This window comes from Drosophila serrata, unplaced genomic scaffold (assembly GCF_035046125.1).
Source record: "Drosophila serrata isolate PLE 108 unplaced genomic scaffold, ASM3504612v1 contig_359, whole genome shotgun sequence".
NCBI classification, from domain to species: Eukaryota; Metazoa; Arthropoda; class Insecta; order Diptera; family Drosophilidae; genus Drosophila; species Drosophila serrata.
Window position 1 is genome coordinate 1,486,859 of NW_028257257.1, and position 22,253 is coordinate 1,509,111.

The 22,253-nt window shown below is 40.4% G+C and overlaps 2 protein-coding genes across 5 annotated transcripts in view; both read left to right on the top strand.

Annotated features, from left to right (window-relative positions):
• Window positions 1–22,253, top strand: part of Con (leucine rich repeat protein connectin) — a 168,034-nt gene that overhangs the window by 97,069 nt on the left and 48,712 nt on the right. For all 4 annotated transcript variants that reach the window (XM_086838788.1, XM_086838787.1, XM_086838785.1 and 1 more), the window contains one exon: window positions 11,529–11,608. The gene's annotated coding sequence lies outside the window, so the exon portion shown is untranslated. The remainder of the gene's footprint in view (window positions 1–11,528; window positions 11,609–22,253) is intronic.
• LOC110185145 (ubiquitin-conjugating enzyme E2-18 kDa) lies at window positions 15,964–20,155 on the top strand. The gene has a single exon (XM_086838790.1). It carries the CDS (start codon window positions 19,560–19,562, stop codon window positions 20,103–20,105), a length of 546 nt encoding a protein of 181 aa, XP_086694916.1. The 5' UTR covers window positions 15,964–19,559; the 3' UTR covers window positions 20,106–20,155.

Consider the following 22,253-nt stretch of genomic DNA (forward strand, 5'->3'; position numbering starts at 1 on the left):
TTTGGGCAAAGTGTAAGTGCAAATTCAGTTTGGTTTAATTTCGACAGGCTGCGGTCGCGAGCGCTGCCTTCTCCATTGACCAAAAAGCTGTCAACGTCGCCAGTCGAGCGTCCTGCCTCTGGAGTCCTTTTGCCTTGCCTTGGTCCTGCGATCTTTATTAAGTTTTCGCTTACTTTTCGCCAAGTGCGACAGAAAGTTTCCGTCTCGACTTGGCCCAAAGTTTGCCTTCAAACAGTTTTCCCTGTTTTTCTACATTTCGGCTTTTGTTTTCTGGTGCAGATTTCATCTAGCCAGTGGAAAGTTGCATCCTCCCGCAAGCTCCTTACCACAGAGTGTCCTCTGCAAATTTGTTGTCTATCGTTTCCTTTTGGCCACCTCCAGATTTGGTCACTGGACCAAGTCGAACAAAAAAAGTGCAGCAACTTTTGCATTGGCAGCAAATTAATATTTTCCAAATATTTGCCAAACTTTTCCCCCTTTTTCGGAGTTTTCAAAAATAAAAAAAGTAAGGAAAATAATTTGAGAATCTCACTGATTTCCATTCCACTGTGGCCTCGCTGTTATTCTTCTCGGGTGTCGTCCTCCCTTTTTATTTTTTGTTCAGATTTTGTGGGATTATTGAAAAAAGAAGAAAAACTTTTTATTGACAGTGAATTAATGTTTGTGGAATATTTTAAGCAAAATGCAGCCAGTTACAAAAATACTTCAGGTCACTTGCACCACTAACTGTGTTCATTTGCGTGAGCCATAAAAATATACACATATTTTTGTAAACTCGCAGAAAAAATACAAAAATAAATACATAGTCAGGACGAAGTCCTTCCACCTGTGTTCATTCGCACAAAATCCGAGTTTTATTTGTGCTCTGGCTGCTCTGCTGCAAATATGCTCGATTGCATTTGAGTTATTGCTCGGCCGAAGTTGACAGGACGAGCTGCTGTTGCTCCTCGTGCTCCTCCTCGTCCTCTGTGTGTGTTTGGAATCCTGCAGACACTTGGCCAGTGCCCCGGAATCTGTCGCCTCCCCAAATATCTGCTCCATGTCCACATATGCATTTCCTCACAGGGCTCACCCCTTCTTCACATCTCTCTGGTGGCAGTACATTTTCAATATTTTGGTATTTATCTTGTCGGACAATAAAATAAAGCAAAATGTGGAGAGTGCCGGGGAATGCCCAAGTGGGTCACTAGGGTCCTCCTCCAACTGACTGCTCTAGTTCCGAGTGCCACAGGAATTTACATGTTCGAATTCTCTCTCTTTAAGCATTTTGTAAGCTGTTCCGGTCTTGGCCATTGAAAAACAACATAAGCTGCTTGCACTACACCAGTGTCCTCGAGTCCTTGCGGAATGCAGTGAGAAGAAATCCTGGGGTGGAATCTAAAAGAAAGGGTTTTTTAAATTAAGGAAGTAATGCCAAAATATTGGTTGTCTATAGTTTTATTCCATAACCTTTAGATTTCTTAAAATTTCATGTATTGTAACCAGAACTAACAGAACCATCATCATAAGAAACAACCCATCAAACTTTCAGCATTTTTAACTCAAGTGTATCAGTTTATCTATACATTTTTAGCTTTCTTTGGAAATAGAAAAATATAAAAATATATATATTTTTTGCCATAATATTATCATGAATCGAGATATAGGGTCAGGAGCTTTGCCGCTAGCAAGTCATAGAGAGCACTGTGCCATTGTTGAGTCAAGAACTATTGGAATTCAAATCCAAATAGGATTCTCTCTACAAACTGTGAAAAGTTGCAGCAGGACTCTATTTCTATTCTTATAATATTTGAATAACTTGATATTTAATAATTAAAATAATACTCACTATATGGAAAATGTTTCCTTAATAACAATTTCCAATGAACCAAGAAAAACCTCCCAAATGATGTATAATATTAACAAGATACACTACCCTGAACAAATAGTTTTAAATATCATTGTAAAATAAGAAATCTATAGTTTATTTCCATTGAAATATATCTCCTAATAATTAAAATATGCCCTAGCTATTTTTAATATATATTTTCAACTCGTTTTTTATAGTTTTAAAATACAACTCATTGGTATCTTTAATAAATGCCCAATTGTGTGAGCCATTTATCTCTGATTCGTTGCTTAATGGTTTGTTTGTTTGTCCTCGCTTTTTATCGGCGACCAATCCGCAAATAAGTTTTATCAATTTCCCATGAACTAAAAGAGAGGAGAAAGGAGGAAAAATCGACTCTGTGTGTGTGTGTGCGTCGCCTGTGACAGAAACCGCAAATTAAATCGTTTGGGAAGCTGGCAAAATTTATTTGCAGCGCGTGGCACAAGCCACAAGCTCCACACGCACACTGCACACACTAACACACATGTTCCTTAAAAAAGGAAAAATGAAAAAAAAAAAAAATCATAGAAAAGCGTGGAAAATTAGAGCGGTTCAAATCCGAAGGCCAAAGCCAAATCACAGCCGGCAACCGAAATTATTCTGTGGATTTTGTGGCAGCCTCGATGGTGCATCGTGGCGTGGACACACACGTTCACACTTTTGGCCCATAAATTGCACCGACGCCTTGTTGGCCAATAAATAGTAAAGTCTTGATATGCAACCATGTTGGTCCCTGGCGTCAAGTGCCATAAAGTTGGTCCTCAGCCCTCTTTTCGGGTTGTCCTGTCGTGTCCTGGACAGGGGAATGGCTAATTAAAGTTTGCGCCTCAATTTCAAATTAAAAAATTGGTAATTTGTATACACTTTCCACCGAGTGAAATGTTGTGTTGTTTTTTTTTTGTATATTTTTTATTGCGGCATACCTTCCCCCTTGTTTATGCCCCTGACATCGGTCGTAAAATCGTAAAATCTGTGCCACAGACTCGTCCGGGAGACAGGTTTATGTGCGGAACTAGACATTTTATGTGTGCCGGCATTTATTTTTTCTCATTATCTCACCGCGACCAGGCGAAAATCGCGCCTTAAATTTTTGTCATTCAGTGCACAGACATTTTGCTCTTCAAAAAATGTGAGTATATCCCTCTGTGACTTGAGCTATTTAGCATAGAATTAAATAGATAATGGATGATTCTTGGCATTTAATCTTCCCACGACTGACAGACAGAATCACAGACAGGCAGACATTTTTCATTTCGCTTAAAATATATTCATTTACTTTGCCCGGCCGCAACATACATTGCAAACCACTGCAACCGCATTTGAAAAACATTTTAAATACCTTTTACATTTTTACCATTAGTTTTTATTTGGCCATTTTGAAACAAAACCCACCCACACTATTCCCTGCTTTTCCCATTTTCCACGGACACATTTTTGTGTGATTTTTGTGCGGGTCAAACTTAGCAGCAGCAGTCCGGTTTTGTGTTTGTCCAGAGATTTATTTCATTTCATTCCCAATTTCACAGACTCTGCTCTGGAGTTGCTGTGTTCTGTTTCTGTTTTCAGTTTCACTCTGGATTTTGTATTTTTCAATTTAGTTTTTGTTGCTCTTCGCTTTGGCCTGTTATTTAATAATAAAAATTCTAATTAAATTTTTTATTATTTACTCTTTGAGTTAGTTTTTTTTCGCGGTATATTGATTTCGCTGAATGTGTTTGCTTTGGGCTTCAATAAGGGGTTGATATTTATTGGTTGTATATCCTTGATTTCATGATTTTCTCACAGTAAATAGTAAATATTTACTGGAAGTCGTCTGTGTCCTGTTCTGTCCCGTGCCACGCACACTCTCCGTTCCATTTCAATAAAACAATCAACTGTCAAAAAGTATAAACAAGGCTGGAGTTTTCAGCGAGTTTCCCCCGCGGGAGTTTTCCGGGCCAGATTGAAGCTGGTATTTGTCGCGGGACCACCAAAGTTGATTTGCATGTCATTAACAGGCAGCAGGAACATCAGAGAACATCAAAATTGAATCGAACTGCCGGAATGGAGCTGCAGGCGCCTAAAAATAAATGAGGGCTGCGACTCTGTAAACAAAAGCCGCCACTAAAAATATCCCATGTCAGCCAAGGAGGAGACGCAACCGGAGGCGACTAATTAGTGCATACACAGAGGGAAATAAAGGGCAGGGTAGTTTGACAAAATAAAGGAGATATAATGTATCAAAAATAAGACAAAGATTGAAAATGAACTGACCCATACTTACCATTTTATTTGCTTAATTTAATAATATTTAAATTGATTTGGTTAATTTATACACATAATATTAATCTAATAATTTCTGATCTTCCTTTATAAAATCATTTTTAAACAATTTTCCCATTTTCTTTGCCTGCACAAAGGAAATCCCACATAAAATTTGTGTGAGTTTTGGGAAACCATGGCAATATTGATGTGCAACCCCGAAGGAAAATTATCCATCTCGCTGCAGATAACAAACACATATTTTCCCATGGAAAATGTTGTGAATTATTAGTCTTTGGGCCCTTGCTTCTCTGGTCTGTGGGTAATATTCAAACATTTACTCATTGTTGGCCTGCCCAAAAACTTCTTCAATTTGCTGGCCCAAAAGTGCTCAAAAGTGGCGATGATCAAAGTCCAAGGACAACAGGTGCAAAGCAGGAGTGAGCTGTATAAAGTGTGTGTGCAATGTGTGTGCATTTTGCTGTCCTCTCTTTTTTCCGTTTGCATAGGAAATGTAAACAAAACTAGGCTGTGGCAAAGGATTCGTACACGGGAGCTTGAAGTGTAACTAAGCTTTAATGGCCATGGAAACAGCTCGTTTCCTGATCTACCAGCTGCATCCTGCAAGTTGTTGCGGTCTCTCTGGAATGAGAAAAGGAGCAGGAGCAGGAGGAGGAGCCAGAGCTGTAGCAGGAACCAAAACTGGTTGGCCCTGGATGAAGTTCAAATCCCAACAAAATTATTAATATGACTTTAGTGGGGAGCAGAAGATACCTGGGAGGGAGCCAGCACCCCTGCGGTTGCCAAGACAGCCGACTGCGTGTATCTGTGTATCTGCCGGATGCATTTGCACTCCTGTCCTGTCCTCCTAGTACATACCCCAAAATTATGCCTAAACTCTGGCAGAAAGCAAAAGCAGGAATTAAAATGATCTAAAAGGTAGTGAAAGAAATTTTTAGGATTTTATACGGATTAAAACGAATGTTATTGGAAGTTAATTTAGATTTTATGGTACAAGATATGGATGTATAGGGTTTATATTCCTTTTTTAATTGAAATTGAATTATAATTTTTGAAATTTTAAGAAGATAATACTATTTTGTATAGCCTTACTGCCAAAGTTTAGTTTGTCTACCTTAGTAATGTATTCTTTCTGGTTTTATTATTACATTTTTCAAAAGAAAGTCTTGAAAATTTTCATGTAATACCATCTTGAGTGTATCTCTTGGTGCATCTGTGGGTAGTATGCTTTCAGTGTGTATCTTTCGGATACCTTGTGCATCTCCCACTTGCAGGCACTAAATCTGCAGCACATTATTTAGTTGTTTGAGGCAAAACGACGGCGTCTTTGTCTCCTCGGCCGACGATTCAGTTATCTGTTTTGTGGTTACGGGATTACGTCTGCAGAGCACACATGCCGTATATAATATATATACTAAATATATATAGAGTTGTCAGTGGGTACTGCGAGTGGGTCTTGAGCCACGGCAACCGAAAACCTCAGCTGTGTTTGAACTTTAGCTGAGTTCCTCTCCTCCAGCTGGACCTGGTAGGTGGTAGCAAAGCTTCGTCCTGGTGGCAAAAACCCAAACACACACACACAGCATTATCCACACCTTGTTTACGCATTTGTGCAGCGATTTCTCTTCTTTTTTTTGTATTTTTGCTACCCTTCGCCCTCGACAAGTTTATCGCAGCAACTCGCTCCGTCTCTAATTTACATAACCACGCAAATTAGTTTTGCGTCTGCTGCAGTTTTTATCTGCTCCCAACTTTGTCACGACCCCTTTGCTAACCCACCCCAAGTCAGTACTTGGTTCTACTCCTCATCCGACATCGCAACTTAAATTTAGTTGCCAAAGTTATTTAAACTTTTTATACTCTTCCAGGAGGTAGTGTAATTATGGTGTTGCGTTTGCCAGGAAGGATGTTACGAGAGGTGTAACTCCGCTTTCGAATTGGTTTAGAAAAAGGTGGGAAAAGCATTTTGAGAATACATTTTATTATATGTTATATTTAGCTAGAAATATATAAGGAAGAGTGTAATATTTTTAATAAAAAAAAGAGTATTTGGCCCTTCAATAATACTTTTATACATTTTCCCTTGCTCTCTGTTTCTATTTTTTTAAACCAACTGTAGGTTTATATATTTATTTTTTTATCTCTTTTCGAAAAATGAATTCCCTGAAACTTTTTTGGCTGCTGCACCACGCCCACAATTTTAATAGACAGACACACACTCCACCTGTGTGTGTGGGTGTGTGTGTACTCCGAGGGGGTCTTGTCTCGTAGTTAAGACAACAATTCATTTAACATAGAAGCAGACTCTCCTCAGTCCAACTTCGTCTCCTGTTAACTGGTTTCCTCTTCTCCGGTTTTGTTTTTTTTTCGGGAAAGTTTGTTCCCCCCCGCCAGGCACAGTGGTTGGAAAAACTCCATTTAGGGAGAGTGCTCATGACGGATAAATAGGGGAATTCCCGGCTAAGCACTGTCATTTAATTTGGGTCTCCACTGTACCTGCTGGCTGGCCTTTGTACACAAGTTTTATATGGGTTTATTGTGGGCTTCCGCTGGGCCCCGCCAACTGATTGGCAGCCCAGTCAAAGAAAGTTTATATTATTAATGTGGCTCCCAAGTTGCAAAATATATATATTTCTATATATGTATGTATATAGCGGTGGTGCTGAGGGGTCAGTCCTGCCCTCAGTCAGGCTTCAAATGCCTGCTGTTTTCGACAGCCCAGCTAATTGAATTTTTCGTAAATTATAAACAAATAGATACAAGTGAGAGAGATACAAGAGATACTGAGGGGATGGATGGAGGAATCAGTCAAGTTCATTATAATTTTGGGTTAGTTTATGACTTGATGTTGCTTGTAGATTTTATAATTACTATTATACCCTTTCGGAATATTATACTTTTAGTCAGAAGCTTGAAAATGAGTGAAGGAGTCATTTCCGACCCTATAAATCATATATATTCTTGATCAGCATTAACAGGCGAATCGATCTAGCTCTATTTAGAGGGGAAAAAAATTTCAAAAATTTTTTCCAATTTTTTTAAGGGGTTACATCATTAAAATTGGAGCAAAATTTTTGTGAAAAAATTAAACTTTTAGAAATGTTCAATTTAGTATGCAGATTTATAAATAAAATTACAACTAACACAAAACAGCTGTCCGCTTTGAAATTAATGCATTTTTGACTGAGTTATGGTTATTTTACACTTTGATTTTTCCACAAAAACTAAATCGGAGAAAAAAGGAAGCTAATTTCCACACGCTGAAGTTTGTATACCCTTGCAGATTGAATTTTGTTCACTAGGAATTAATATAGTATAAATTATATATTATTATGTTAAAAAACAATTAGGTAATGCCTGCTTTCTTTTCATTCACCTATATACTTTATCTTTTTTTTTAATTTTTCTCTAACTTTAAAGATCGTTTGTATGGCAGCTATACGATATAGTAGTCCGATTTTCATCAAATATTACTCAAAATTCTAGATAAATATATTATGAATATATATTAAATTTGATGAAAATTTGTTGAAAACTGGAAAAGTTATAATTATTTTTCTTAAAGTTTTTCGACCGTTCCTATGGCAGCTATATATATCTTTATATATATATATATATATATGGTCCACCAATTTGCCATGCTCCGACTTATATATTGGTAAAATTATATAGAAGAATAACTCCATAGTTTCATTCAAATAGCTTAAATTTGTTCCGAAACACTTCTCGCTCACCTGTGCATATGATTCTCAACTGGTTCTAACATCCCCGGAACGAAGTGACTGCTGCCGGCCAAGTATCAAAAATGTGTTGTGTTACAAAAGTTGCAAGTCATTGTTTACTAGTGCTCAAAGTTAGTAACTGATCATACATACTTACTGGTCTTAGATGGGTACTGGTCATAGATACTTACTGTTCAGATTTAGTTCCTGCTCATACTTAATTACTGATCATAGTTATTTATTAGTCATAGTTACTTTTTGTTCATTGATACTTACTGATCATAGATACTCACTGGTCATAGCTAGTTACTGATCGTAGTTAATTACAGATCATAGTTCTATATAACGTCCGATTGTTCATATGTCAGCTATATATGTGTATATATATAGTCCACCGATTCCCCATGCTCCAAATTATATACTTGTAAAATTATATAGAAGAATAACTCCATAGTTTCATTCAAATAGCTTAAATCTGTTCCGAAACACATCTCGCACACCTGTGCATATGATTCTCAACTCGTTCTAACATCCCCGGAACGAAGTGACTGCTGCCGGCCGAGTATCAAAAATGTGTTGTGTTACAAAAGTTGCAAGTCATTGTTTACTAGTGTTCAAAGTTACTTACTTACTGGTCATATATACTTATTGGTCATAGATATTTAGTGCTCAGAGATTCTTACTGCTCATAGCTAATTACTGATCATAGTTATTAACTGAGCACAGTTATCCACTGATCATAGTTAATTAGGGGTCATAGATACTTAGTGTTCATAGTAACTCATTGTTGAGAGATACTTAGTGATCCTCTGTATTTAACAAATATTTTTCTGGAAGTTATATTATTCACTATTCCGATTTACATAAAACTAGACACAATCGCCTGATCGTAAGTCCTTTATGTTTATCAAAATTTTGTTGGCAGATTTGAATCGAAGCAATCGAATGATAGAAATTTGTAATTTCTTAAATTGTCTGTCTCTGCATTCTTGTTGCTATATCGTTTCATTTCGAAACCTATGCTTTCGATATATGTATATCCCTAAATCTAACTTTTATAATAAGCATAAATATGCTATAAAAGAATCAAACGCTTTCCCTTTGACATGCCAAAAAAAATCAGGTATTACTCCGTGAGTAACTCCAGATTGTTTGCATTTCTTTTCGCTGCAATGGCACATTTGTGGCCAGGTGATGCCATTAGCGGATACTAAGCCACTTGGTGGCGGCGAGGTGGGTGGAGTGGCAGCAAGGACTCGAACTCAGTGCTGACTTTAAATAGAAATGTTTCCTGCAATTTGGCGAAGGCGGAACCAAATCAGGTTGCAAGTTGCTGCTTGCTACTTGCTGGTTGCATTTTCCAACGGCGACGGCGATGGCGGAAGTTATTTTTGAAACGTGCAACAGAAAATGTTGCAAATTGAAAGAAAAGTCAGGCAGGGCAGGGCTCCCTCCTCAAGGGAGTGCGACCCAGTGCCCTGTTTCTCCCCATCATCATCATCATCATCAACAACATCCACATCATCCATATGCTTTTGTGAGTATTTCTTTCTCTTATTCGGCTGCTTTTCCCCCGACTTTTCCTTTTTTTGGGTGCCGCATTCTAAGCGATTTTCTGCGATTTCTTTGCAAGTTTTTCCGAGATCTGCGGGGGTGTGTGTGTGTGTGTGTGTGTATCCATGCGTGTACTTAAAGTCTATTGCTAGTTCTTGTTACTAGCGCTGCCACTGTTAATGTTGTCTGTCTGTCTATCTGTCTGTCTGTGCGACTCCCTGTATGTGTGTGTTTGTGAGTTTTGTGTGCCAAGAGCTGCATTGAAAATGAAAATGTTCGCACAGTTTTCCGCACAGTTGCATTTTCACTATGCTGCCGCTTGGCGCGGCTCAGTTACTTGATACAATTTTCATCCTGCCGGAAAAGCATCTCCTCCACCGCCTCCCCCCACGAAAAATCCCTACACAGGAGAGGGGTGTTTTTTTCACCCTTTCCTATTTTTTTTCTCTCGCTGGCTGCAATTTTCTTTTGATTTTTTGTTTTGTTTTGTGCCTTTCTTTGTATGTGTGTCGCCCTCTGCTCTGTTTTTTCTTTAGTTCTCATCCTTATTTCTATGAGGTATCCTTTTAATTTGAAAGGGGATATTGGTTGTCCTGGAAGCTGGGTTGAGGGAGTGGGTAAAATCATATTTTATTGGAATTTTTAAAGATCGATATGAGACTTAATTTATTGTGAACACTAAAGCTTGTCTTTAAAATGCAAATTTTAAAAGACGAAACGTACATATTTTTCCCTGAGCTGACAAATTCTAATGTTTAATCAGAAAAGTTTGATGAAATGTTAAAATATTGAAAAAATGTGTCCTTGCACCGGCAACAGGCACAATTGTTTTAAGCTCAACAGGGCGGCATTGAACTTTGATTGCTCACAATTATATTCTCTCTCAGACTCCTTAAAACAATATTTTTTTAGTTAAATAAATAAAGAGGTATTCCCTAGTCATTACTTCTATCTACATTGCATTTCGTGTTGTTGTTTCTATGCTCATCTACTCAGTCGTGCGCTTTGTGCTCGTCTCTCCCCAGATTTTTCCTGATTTTTCCATTTTAAATGCGCTATCTGATTTTTTTGTTCGGCTCATGCAGCATTCAAAAGCTGGCAAGGAGGAGTTAAAAGTTGAGATTCCCGACGGCAGCACATGTGACAGTTTAGGGGCTTGTGCAAGGGCTGAAGGACATCAATTTTCAATGCTCTCCACTCTCAATGGGCGAAGGACTCGTCCTAGTCTGGCCTGTGTCGAGAGAGCATTTGGTAAATGAATCTTCCTAGTTGCAGGATAATTATGACAAATAACCGAGTAAACGGCATAAGTAAGTAATGCGATAAGAATTCCTGATAAGCCCTCGACTTTGCCCCAACCTCCACAAGGACCACCCACAGTGGCAATTAGCGCACAAACATGAATCACGAAAATATATATATATATATATAGAGTACTTTTATCCACATGGAGCTGAAGTTCCAGCTGCTCCTCTACCAGCTCCTGCCACGCCCCATAATCCGTCCAGTGCCATTCATGCAACTAATTTGATTTCTTTTTTTCGAGCTGCTTGTGCTCCAGCCTTTTCAGGCCAAGCTGCCCTGGCTGGTTGCAGCAGAAAAATATTTTCATTAGACATTTTGTAAATATGAGCAGCTTACTCCCGGGGATTTCAACTTAAAGCAATGAGAAATCATTTCGCTGAGGATTTTTCAAGCGGCAGCAGCTTCTCCGTATTAAGCCAGAAAAATTGCTGAGAAAGGGGGAGCTACAGCATCAAAGACGATGATTTGAGTATTTTTTATAAGGATCAGAAGATAAGATTTTTAGAAATATATTGGTTAGAGAGGCTTACATAATATATATTTCATTAAATAATAATTTAATTTGAATAGATTAATAAATTTTCAGAAGGATGCCATAAGTTCTTAATAGGTTACAGGACTTTTAGTTTTTGCATATATAATATAATAATAAATACTGACCTAGCTGTTTCTACTAGTTGTAAAGATTATTTTAGTATTAAGAAATATTTAAGATATATTTATTAATTAAATATAAGTGCTGTAGCAATGCCGTATAAAACTCAAGCAATCTAATTTAAGTAAATGCTTTTCCTTCACTTCTCTACTCATTGCAGCTGCCTCTCTAACGAGTCCCTGGCGATTGTCTCTCTTTTTCGTCCTGCAAAGTTGCCAGCCACAGCCAGAGGCTTTCGGGGTAAGTCCCATAACTGAAAGATACATTTTTGATTACCCCCGAGCTGCAATTGTTCAGCGACGGCTGGGAAACTCCGGCCTTAGAGGACCACACCTTGTTTTTCCTCTCCTTTCACTTTTAATTACTTGGGCGGCGATAAAAGGAGGAGGTGGAGGTGAGAGGCCACCGTTCGAGGGCTTTAACAGTTCATAATTAAATGAAAATTGCCGTAATATTTCGAGCGTGAATTTGAAGAGCGATTTCTCGAGTATGGATGGTATGAATGTGTGTGCTTGTGGGAAATTTTCAGAGATTTTGCACGTGCCATGCCACGCACTTGGCACTGTCCGTGGTGGACTCGGGACTCGTAAATATTCATTTCAACTCTCCTCCGTATGTTCTGGGAATCACAACTTGCCGTGGTATTTGCATAAAGTTGCCGAAAGTGAATTTGGTTTTTTTCCTCGGCTGCATTCCTAATTAGCCAGCTGTCCGTCTGACCTTGGGGTGGGTTTTTTCCATCATTCCCAGTTGAGTGGGTGGGTGGACTTGCGATGGGAATGCTGCAGCTGCTTCCCCATGGAGTGGAGTTAAAATCTGGGCTGAGCTTTAGGAAGAAGTCCTTTGACGTTAGGAAAATCTCATAAAAATCTGGTAGCTCTATGTCATGTGGAAGGGGGGGAATGTGATGTGAGCCTTGGCCGAGGCTCATCAATGATATTAAGCGCACTTAATCCTTTTACGCGCAGCGCTTCACTTCATTTGTGCCGTGGCAACGCAGACATCGAGTGCGCCAGGGATAAAGGACACGGCGGGTCCTGCACTTGTTGGAGTCCAAGTCTAGGGTTCTGCGATTCTCTATGGCTCTTTGTGGAGCCCGGATCAGCAGGCTGCATCCCCTCAGCACTCTGATTCATAGAAACAGCATCCTTTGTGTGCCTTGGGGGGAAAGGACACTGCAAGAAAAGTGGGTCAAACTTATTTAAAAATGGGAAAATAACAAGGAAATCAAAGCAGGATGACATTCTTTTTAATTAAGTTTGAGATATCAATAATAAAGGGAAGGTTTGTGGTAGATAAAGGTTCCCTTCATCTGAAAAGCATCAAACACAGCAACCGTATTTTATTTGGCAATTTTTATTTTTTATTTTAATTGCTTAAATATATACTAGACTATTTTTCTCACTACTTCAAAGGAGCTACAGCCACAGGCACTCATAACTTTGGCGGCGCCTTTGGTGACGCGAATGAGTTTAGAAAAACTTTCTACAACTTTAAGCCGCTTAGCAGCTTTACGCTCTCAGCACGCGCGCAGCTCAGGACAGGGCTCCATGTTCCATCTCCATCTCCATCTCCATCTCCAGCTCCATTTCCACAACCATTTTCCATTTCCAAGCATGGCAGAACGATGATTTTCCTCACCCAGGCTGCAGCGGTCATTCCGACACTTTTCCCGGGCGAAAAGTGGGGCCATTAATTTTATTAAACTCGGTTGTTGGTTTGGCGCAAAACTTTGTTTTTCTCGCATTTTCCATGGCACAGGGAAAATGTTGCAAAAATGCAACATAAGTAAACGTGTGTAAAACCAATTATGAACATGTTTTCAACAGGCAGGCAGGCGGCTGACGAAGGAATCCCTTCTGATGTATTTTAAAACTCGCAGAAAGCTACCTGAAATAATTAACACGGGATTATTACCATTTTTGGGTGATGAAAATGCATTTTCTATAAAAGTTTGAAGTTGGTAAAATGTTTTAAAATTAAAAAAGTTACATCGAGTTCTAAATATCTAAGGTTTAAGTATCTTTAAAAACTGTTTAGAGAGCTACCAATATCCCTTCAACCCAACAAGACTCAAGTTTCTTATAAATTCGATGACTAAAACAGGTTTATATATAAAATTTCTATAGAAAAAATACCCCTTCACATATCGAATTAAAGTGGCGAATTCCCCATAAATTGAACTGAAGTTGAGAACTTAATTGCTCAAAAGTTGTTCACAATCCCCTCCCAGTCCGTCGCCTTTTGCCAAAAGTGTGCCTAGAATCAACAACGCAGCCGCCGAACAACAAACAACAAACAGAGAACACACACACCACACACACACACTACACCCATTTGATGTGAGTGTGTAGAGTGTGGGCAGTGTGTGTGTGGTCCGTGGTCCAGGGGAGAATTCTACAGATGCCGCGCATTGTTTGGGGGCAACCTTTTTTCGGGCCCTTTGATTTATTGGCATCCCCGGGCCAACGCCTTAAATATTTCCCTCTTTTTCCCCATTTCCACACACTCGCACACTCGCACACCCGCACAACCCAAGCACACACAACACCCACTGAGGGTTGGTTGAATGCTTTGACCAGTTGCTCGGATGATGTCGATGTCGATGGCGATGCTTTTCCCTCGATTCGATGCGGTTCCTTTTGCCTCAGTTCAGTTGGTTTGGCTATCCAAATCACGCTTATTGAATTTCATTTTTTATATATATGTCCTGGCAGGGTATTATGATTTTGATTAGGAATAAGGAAGGAGACAACATTAGAGACACTTAAAAGCAATTGAAGCAGATAGGAAAGTAGGAAAGGGACTTAATCACGTTACTTTAAAGACTTTAGATTAATTTTGTTTTAGCTGAAAATATTGAGATTAAAACCATTTCATGTATAACCTTTTCAGGGTATTATCTAATAATTTGTTCAAAAATTATTATAGTTTTCTGTGGTTAACAACTCCTGAAGCAAAATACTATTTTCTAAGACTTTATCCTGAGGAGCTTTATAATATTAAGCTTGCTCTCTGTTTGTATTCCTAATTAATATTAACTCACAAGTGTATCTGTCCTTCGCCTAACTTCCTTTCTATCATTTCCTTTATTTTTTCCCTGATCTCTTCTATTTTGTTGTTGTTATTAATGGGCCATCCCCCCATTCATCGCCCATCGACAAGGCGATTAAAGCCGAGGCCAAACTTTGGGCGAGCTGTCAAAAGAAATATTTTAAATCATTTTTAGTCCACCCGGAAAATCCCGTCGTGGCCCATATATAATAATTTTGCCACTCTCCTTCTATTCCGTATTTTCCTTTTTTTCTTTTCTTTTTTGAAGGGCAGATGTATTTTATTAAACATTTTCCGATAAGCAGACTGCACTGCATAAGCAGCGATTTATTTTATGCCTTTACCCATTTTTCCTTTTTAGGCTTTTAGGGCGAAGATTGCTTTGATGTTTTCGTTAGTGATGGTGGGGTGAATGTTTTAGAGAAAAATATTCAATAAATATTATCAAATATTAGTACAGTTTTATTTTATAATTTTAAAGTCTTTACAAATTAATTGCTCAGTCAAGAAAGTATTAAGAGAAAAATTATTTTAAACTTATATCTTTAAATTACCCGCAGATCTATCAGCACTGTCTAGTGATCCTTTGTGAAAAATGACTTCCACTTAAGGCGGGCCCTTCTAGGGTGCTTAAATCTATATGTATTTTTGGGTGGAAAATGTGCTGGAAAAGGCGTTGTGCGAGGCCGCAACTTGTTTTGCAATTAAACGCGGCACAAACGTAGCGGCAGTCCTGGTGCAACAGGTGCAGGCACGCATCACGTATCCGCCCCGTGGGCTTCGTGCGTGTTTTATTTATGGCATCGCCCACTTGCCCCTCTTACTTTACCCCCCTTACCCCACTCCCTTATACCCTTGTGCTGTTAAGCAATAAGCAAATGAGCGAACAACGAACGAGCCGAGCGGCAGCAGCCAAAAAAGCCTCAAGAAAATGACGTTGCACGCACACGACGTTGAAAAGTCATTAAGTACAAATGACGTTGCTCACTGCAAAAAGCCGTTTGCAGCATAGTTGGGGCAAGTGTGGCAAGGGGGGGTGGGGGTTCGGCTCAGGTTGGAGCCGTAATTGCAGCACGTTTGAGCGCAGCTAACTGCATATTGAGTAATGCCCGCGAGGGAACGAGAACGAGAACGACAACGACACAGGATCGGTATCGGGAGAAGGGTTTGTGTGGCAGCACAGGGAGGCTTATAGAAGGTATTGGAGTCTTTAAAAAGGGTATGTGGCACTGGCACTGGCAGGGAGCGGTGACTGTTGCAACGTTTGCCTTGCATTATTTATGACAAAGCCCGGCACCAAATTAAGCCGCACTGGAAGCCAGGCAAGGCGAGAGTGTTGAAGGCCCTGCTGTCGAATGGGTTTGCTTACAAAGTGTGTCAGAGAGCTTTAAAAAGGGGGTTTTATTTAATACAATATATGTTTTTTCTTTTAAATAAAAACATATAGTATTTATTAATGAAATATATAATAAAAATGTATATTAAAAAAGTTATATCCTGTGAAAGTCAAGACAAATACTCTTTTCTAGTAAATCCCTTTAATTTCACACAGTTTCTAGTTAGTTTAGAGAAAATAGTATGGTATTTAAGTGCTACAAGGACACCTTTTCCATCGGTGATCCTGTGCAGCCATCCCTGAAATTGTGGCTGCGCCTACACTGGCATCTCATGGTTTCAGGATCTCAGGCTGGCAATGAGTGTGCGGTTAACTGCCTCTGCCGGCTGTGAGTACTGGCTTTTATTTACTTGGTGTAATTTAATATTATACTATGGCAACGCAACGCAACGATGACGACGAGGCGACGATGGCGGTGACGTGCATCCACTGAAAGCATAAATAATCTGTTGCATGAACACATTGCGTGCACGGGAAATACAGGGAATGCTATCTGAGGACTTGACTCTTGCTTAATTAATTTGGGCTTTAAGCCAAACACGGGCGGCGACAATCGCTTTTGGCCAACTCGATTGGCCAAACTGACACTTGTCGATAAAGCCGGCGGTCAGGCTTATGCTTACGATTACGATTACGAGGCTGCCTGGAATCAATTAAGGTCCTTTTCGTGTTAATCGCGTCATATATCAGGCTCTCTCTCTATTCCTAATGGGGGAATCCCCGCAGGGAGACGAAAGCAATACCCGGATCTTGACAAAAAGGACCCCAAAAGGGTCGATGACAAGCAGCTAGCTGCCGAGAGGAAGGGGTGTGGAAAAAAAAGGACAAATCAGCACGCGACATTTTTCGCGCCACGTTGTGTTGCTCCTGCTCCAGCTCCTGCCTTCATTTTCGGGGTCTAATAAAGGACCAAAAAGCCAGCGAGAGCGGAGAACAAAAGGCGTGAAAGTCAACGAAAACCGAAGCCAAAGTGTTAAAGTACGATAAAAAGATTAGAGACAGCGACACACTTACATCCTCAGGCAAATTGAGATAAAACACAGACAGAGACACACAGGATATATATATTTAAAAGGATACGGGGGATACGTAGGGCACACAATTGGTAATAGAAAATCGGATCAGATTAGATTTAATGCGGCGACGGCTAATTTTTGGGTGATTTCTCATAGAAATAGCAGGATCCCCAACGCCCACGCCGCTTCCTCTGCAGGATTATGTATGCGCCGATCCCCGTTTCAATCCTGGCGCCATCGCTCCAAACCAAACGGAGAGCTGTCAGCGGCAATACGCCGGCAATGACAGCTAAACAAATGACACAAATGCGGTGGATGTCAGTGGGCGGTGGGCTGTGGGGATGCTAGGGCAGGACCACACAAGGATATGCCAGAGAGCACCCTACGCCGACCAGCGAGCGAGCGACGGCGAGCGTCATCAACATTTCCGCTTCCGGCTGTTTATGCTAAAAGTATGGCGACGACAACGCCACTGAAGGGTGTTCCTTGGGTGGTGGCACCCTCCTCCCGGAACGCTTACCCCGCCCCAAGGGGGGAGGTGGCAACCCGCTGAGCTGTCAGACGCCTTAACAGCCAGCGGATTCTGTTTTTTTTTTCTCTGCGCTCTTTGTGATGAGGAGGCATCTATCATGTCGGCCCAGCCCAGTCCAGAGTTTGGCATTTCCCAAAATCAAATGCTAACTAAGGAGTAAAACCCAAACCCAAGGAAACTATTGATTAGGCAAAAGGACTCTCTGTGATTCTCCCTTGGGGAGGAAGAGTGTGTCCATGCCTTTAATGGTATTTATAGGACATTTTTGTTAGCAAAAGTTATAATAAGCTTAATGAGGATATAAATAAATTTCGGAGAAACTACTCATAAATAAGCACTTAGCATAAATACACATTATTACATATATCATTAGACTTTAGTGATGGTTTCAGACGTTTTTCAAGGGAAACTAGTTATCAAGGAGTTGATTAGAATATTCATTAATTTAAATTACTTATTTCTCTCCAGAAAACTACCTCTAGTTAATGCTTTTATTTAATATATATATTTACCATTATCTCACCCAAAAATTGAATATTAATTAAACATATGAATGCCGCTTAAATTTAATGCAAATAAATCTGATAGGGAACCTTCTTCAAAGCGATTCGGTGGCAGGAGCCTTGACTTTGCTTCAAGGCTTCAAGGAAGCTTCAGCTATCAATCACACACACACAAACACACACACACACACACAGCCACAACAGACACAACAAGGAGATGAAATAATTATGCTTAGCTGGCATTCAGACGTTGCCATAGAGCAGGTCCTTGGAGCGTCCTCTGGTTTCATTTACATGACGATGACATCTCTCTCTCCGCTCTGCTTATAAATAATTACACACACGCACTGACTGTGTGCTGTCGCATACATTTTGATATTTAATTTTTATGTTTTTGTTATCTGCCAGGTGAAATGGCAAACAAGGCAAGCGCACCGCGCAGCATTATTTTATTTCTTTCTTTTTGCTTTTTGGCTGATTTTTACATATTTATGAGGGCAGACGACGACGACTACGACTGTTTTTCCCTGGGGGAATGAATAAATCCGTGTAGGGGGAGGTTGTGGCGGAGTGCCGTATCCTGGGTCACATCCTGTGTTCACCCAACTAATTGAAAACTAAAATGTCAATGGCAATCTCATCATCCGCCAGCCAGGATCATTCTATTCGACCAGGCATGCCAGTCACTCACCGACTCACACGCTGCCGCTCCCGGCTATCAAATCTGTGCTATAAATATGCCGGAATAAAAAGCACTATATAGGCACTTAGAGAAATAAATAAGCCTAAAATATGTGTACTAAAAAATAAGGATACTTAGAAGGACTCTTGATAGACATTCAAAATGGAATGACTAAATATAAGCAAGGCTTGTCCTAGCTTGGGTTTTGTTATGGGCTTCAAGTGTTGTAATTTCTGTGATTGTTTTATATGCATATATTTTTCTGCTTTTCTCCCTGTGTATGACAGAGTCCATGAGGTCAGGCTTACAGCATAGAGTTGGCAACTTCAACGCTGCTAAGCGCATAAAACGGCTTTTCATTCGTAGAGCCCGTGAATTGTATCGCCGCCATGGCTGCTCCAGGCACCAGTCCATAGCTCCATAGCTCTGACTCCAGCTCCAGCTCCTGGTTCTGGTCCATCTACAGTTCCAGGTCCTTCTCCACCACCATTGCTTTTGCCATCTTCCATCCAACCAGCCTTGATCCTAATGTGCTGCTGTCAGAGCCTGTCGACGTCAGGCGGACTCTCGCCGGCTATTTCGGGGATTAATGTCAATGTGAAAGGATTTTATCCATGCATTGGAACTCCAAACAGAAGAGCCCTTCTCGGGAGTTAGTCCTCCTTCTCAATCCGTGTGGCTATTCCTATTGGCACCGCCATATCCATTCATAGTCCCACGAAGCAAGCAGAGGGGATTTTCTAAAGAAATCGAGTACTTTTGGTGGGGGAAAAAGCATTGCTTAATGTTTTATAAAAAGGATTCACAAGTCAATGAAAAATTTAATATTAAATATGTTTTGGATTTCCTTTTTTAATTTTGTATAAGCCTTGATATATTTTTCAAGTTCAGTTCTCTTTGTACACAATACAATGAGCATGAAACAAAACTCACATCATATAAGAGAAAAATATTATAATTAAATATATTAATAAATAATAAATTCCGGTAAATTAAAACATCACCAAGATGGCCAAGAAGGAGGAACTCCTTATGGAGGGTCCGAAGCGGCTCAACCATGAGCTAGCCTTGATGCTGGAGGATACCAAGAACCTACAGTTCCGGAACCTCATGCCCCAGGCGAATAATATCTTCAAGTGGACGGCCCTGCTTTTGCCAGATTCTCCGCCATACGACAAGGGTGCCTTCAAGGTGGAGCTTGACTTCCCGCAGGACTATCCCTTCAAGCCGCCACGCATTCACATCAACACAAAGATCTATCATGCGAATGTGAATGAACGCGGCCAGGTGTGCATGCCCATTCTGGAGGCGGAGCACTGGATACCCACGGCTCGCATTGACCAGATCCTGCAGATCCTGCTGGCCACCATCAATTCACCTCAGGTGGAGAATGCCTGGAACGTAGAAGTGGGAGGCGAGTTTCTCAATGATCCAAAGAGATACAACAAAATGGCTGAAGCCTGGGTGCAAAAGTACAGTGAACCACGGCCCACGGAACAAGATTTGATTAAATTTGCCCGCCGTCGCAAGAAGTTGATGTCCAAGGACAATTAATGAGCTTTTAGGAGATCCATGAAGAGACTTCAAATAAATTATAGTAGTAAGCCAAGCCTTGGAAAGTCCTAGGACTAAGAAAGTTTTCCTTTCTAAGAACTTCCGGTTTATAAAAATACATCCGGAATATGCTCCTTACTTTATCCCCAAAAAAATCCTTCGGTTGGAACAAATCCCAAAACAAACACTATTAAAATCACATTCGTTTCGTGTTTATTGCCGCAATCAACACCCCATTTATCGATATATTTATATAGATATACTTTTCCGCCCTGCAACTTGCAAGGATTCCTTCGATTGGGTTTCCCGCTGCGCGGCGACTTAAATTGCCGTCGGATGTTTTGTTTTGGCGTCGCCTCTCAGTCCTCCATGGAGGCCATCTAATTGGTAGCTGGAACCAGAAGAATCAGGACACTTCTGTTCCAGCCAGCTGCGAGATAAATCATCCGCCTCGGTGGCGCAAACAAGGCCGGGCAAGGACACACGCGGTGTAGCACAGCGAGCGGGCGGCATTAGCTGCCAGTGTCATTGCCATTGTCGGCGGCATATCATCATCCGAATCATCCGAATCTGCCTCCGCATCCAAGTCATCATCATCGTTGTTCCTCGTTTTCCTCATTCGCATTCGCATGTGGACTTGTAGCCGTATCTGAATCCGCATCAGCATCAGAGTCCTGGTGCTGCTGCTGAACCGCTGAAAATCCGTGCTGTATCCGGGGTCGTATAAATTTTAGCAATGAATGAATCAACTTTACGAACATCGAGGACACATGTGACTTGCTTTACGGCATTCGTCACAGTTGTGGCACTGGGAGAAATATAATCACAAAATCCTTTGCTCCTCCTTGAACTGTTTGCCTTAAAATGCAAAACGTATTTTCGTACATTTAAATACCTGAAAAAATACTTAAATCTGCATATGTTTGTTTTTATATTTTATTTAATTTATTTGTCCTTTTTAAGGACTCTTCAATGTCTAAGTGTATGGGTTTTATGTGCCTGTGTGTTTTGGGCAGTTCACTTGATATGCTCGCCCGCTGGGGGGAAGAGGATGGGAGCTGGGAGCTGGGAGCTAGGACTTTCGGGTGATGGGTGATGGGAATAAGCTGCCACTATAATTACAGCAAAGGCCAAAGGCACACACTCGCAGAGCTGGGGCTAAAGATATTTGTATCTAGTTTCTTTACTGCTGGATTTACTGCCCCATCAGATGGCTGGAGGATGGAGGATGTTATGTTGAAGTGATGAGTGGAGCAGCAGTAGGAGCAGGAGCAGGAGCAGGAGCAGGAGCAAACTAAAGCTGGAGGTGGAGCAGCAGCCGCCAGATAACTGGTGTCCGGAGCAACCATTGTGAAGATGGATTACCATGGCGGCGGCGTCAACAGTTTTTCTATGAGCCAGCAGCAAGCGTGTTTGTGGCTTGTGGCGTGCGTGTGTCCTGTTAAAACTGCCAACTGATTATTATCACCTTCCAGCTGCCAGGACAGTCATTGACACCCATTGCCTGGGCTTCGGTTGCCTTCAGCTCTGGGATGCACTTGGGGAAAAAAAATTATTCAGAGGGTGATATTTTTATAGTTTTAAGGAAAACTACAGTGAGATATAGAATTAATAAATTTGATAAGTAAAATAAATGCAAATAAAATTTAAAAGTCAGTCTAAGATTTTATGCGAATTAGAATCCAATTAAAATCGTTATACCCACGGTATTATAATTTCAGTCAGATTCGTTTTTCAAAGTAAAGAAATCATTTCCGACCCTATAAATCATATATATTCTTGATCAGCATTAGTTAGTCAGTGTTAGTTAGATAAAAATTAAAATTACATCAAAACAATTAACTAAAAATTAAAAAAAATGTAAGTAAAGAAGGACTTAGGGTCCAACATTTCTGTATTCATAAGTTTTTGTCTCAGTTTACTTTTCTGTGATCCCTGAAGTTACTACTTCTTGGACAATGCCACGCCCACCGCCCACTGCCATCCCAAGTGGCTCCCTCTAGTGTCTGTCACTGGCAGAAGTCGTTTGCTATTTGCTTTATTTCCCTTTCTCCATCTCCCTTTTGATTCTTTCTCTTCTGCTGCTCCTGCTGCTTCGCCCACTTCATCTTGCTCTGCTTCTTGTGCTGCGGCAATGAATCGCAGTTT

Bases quoted from the DNA above. Each gene is read 5' to 3' on its own strand.
- LOC110185145 (XM_086838790.1), top strand. From the start codon at position 19,560: ATGGCCAAGAAGGAGGAACTCCTTATGGAGGGTCCGAAGCGGCTCAAC.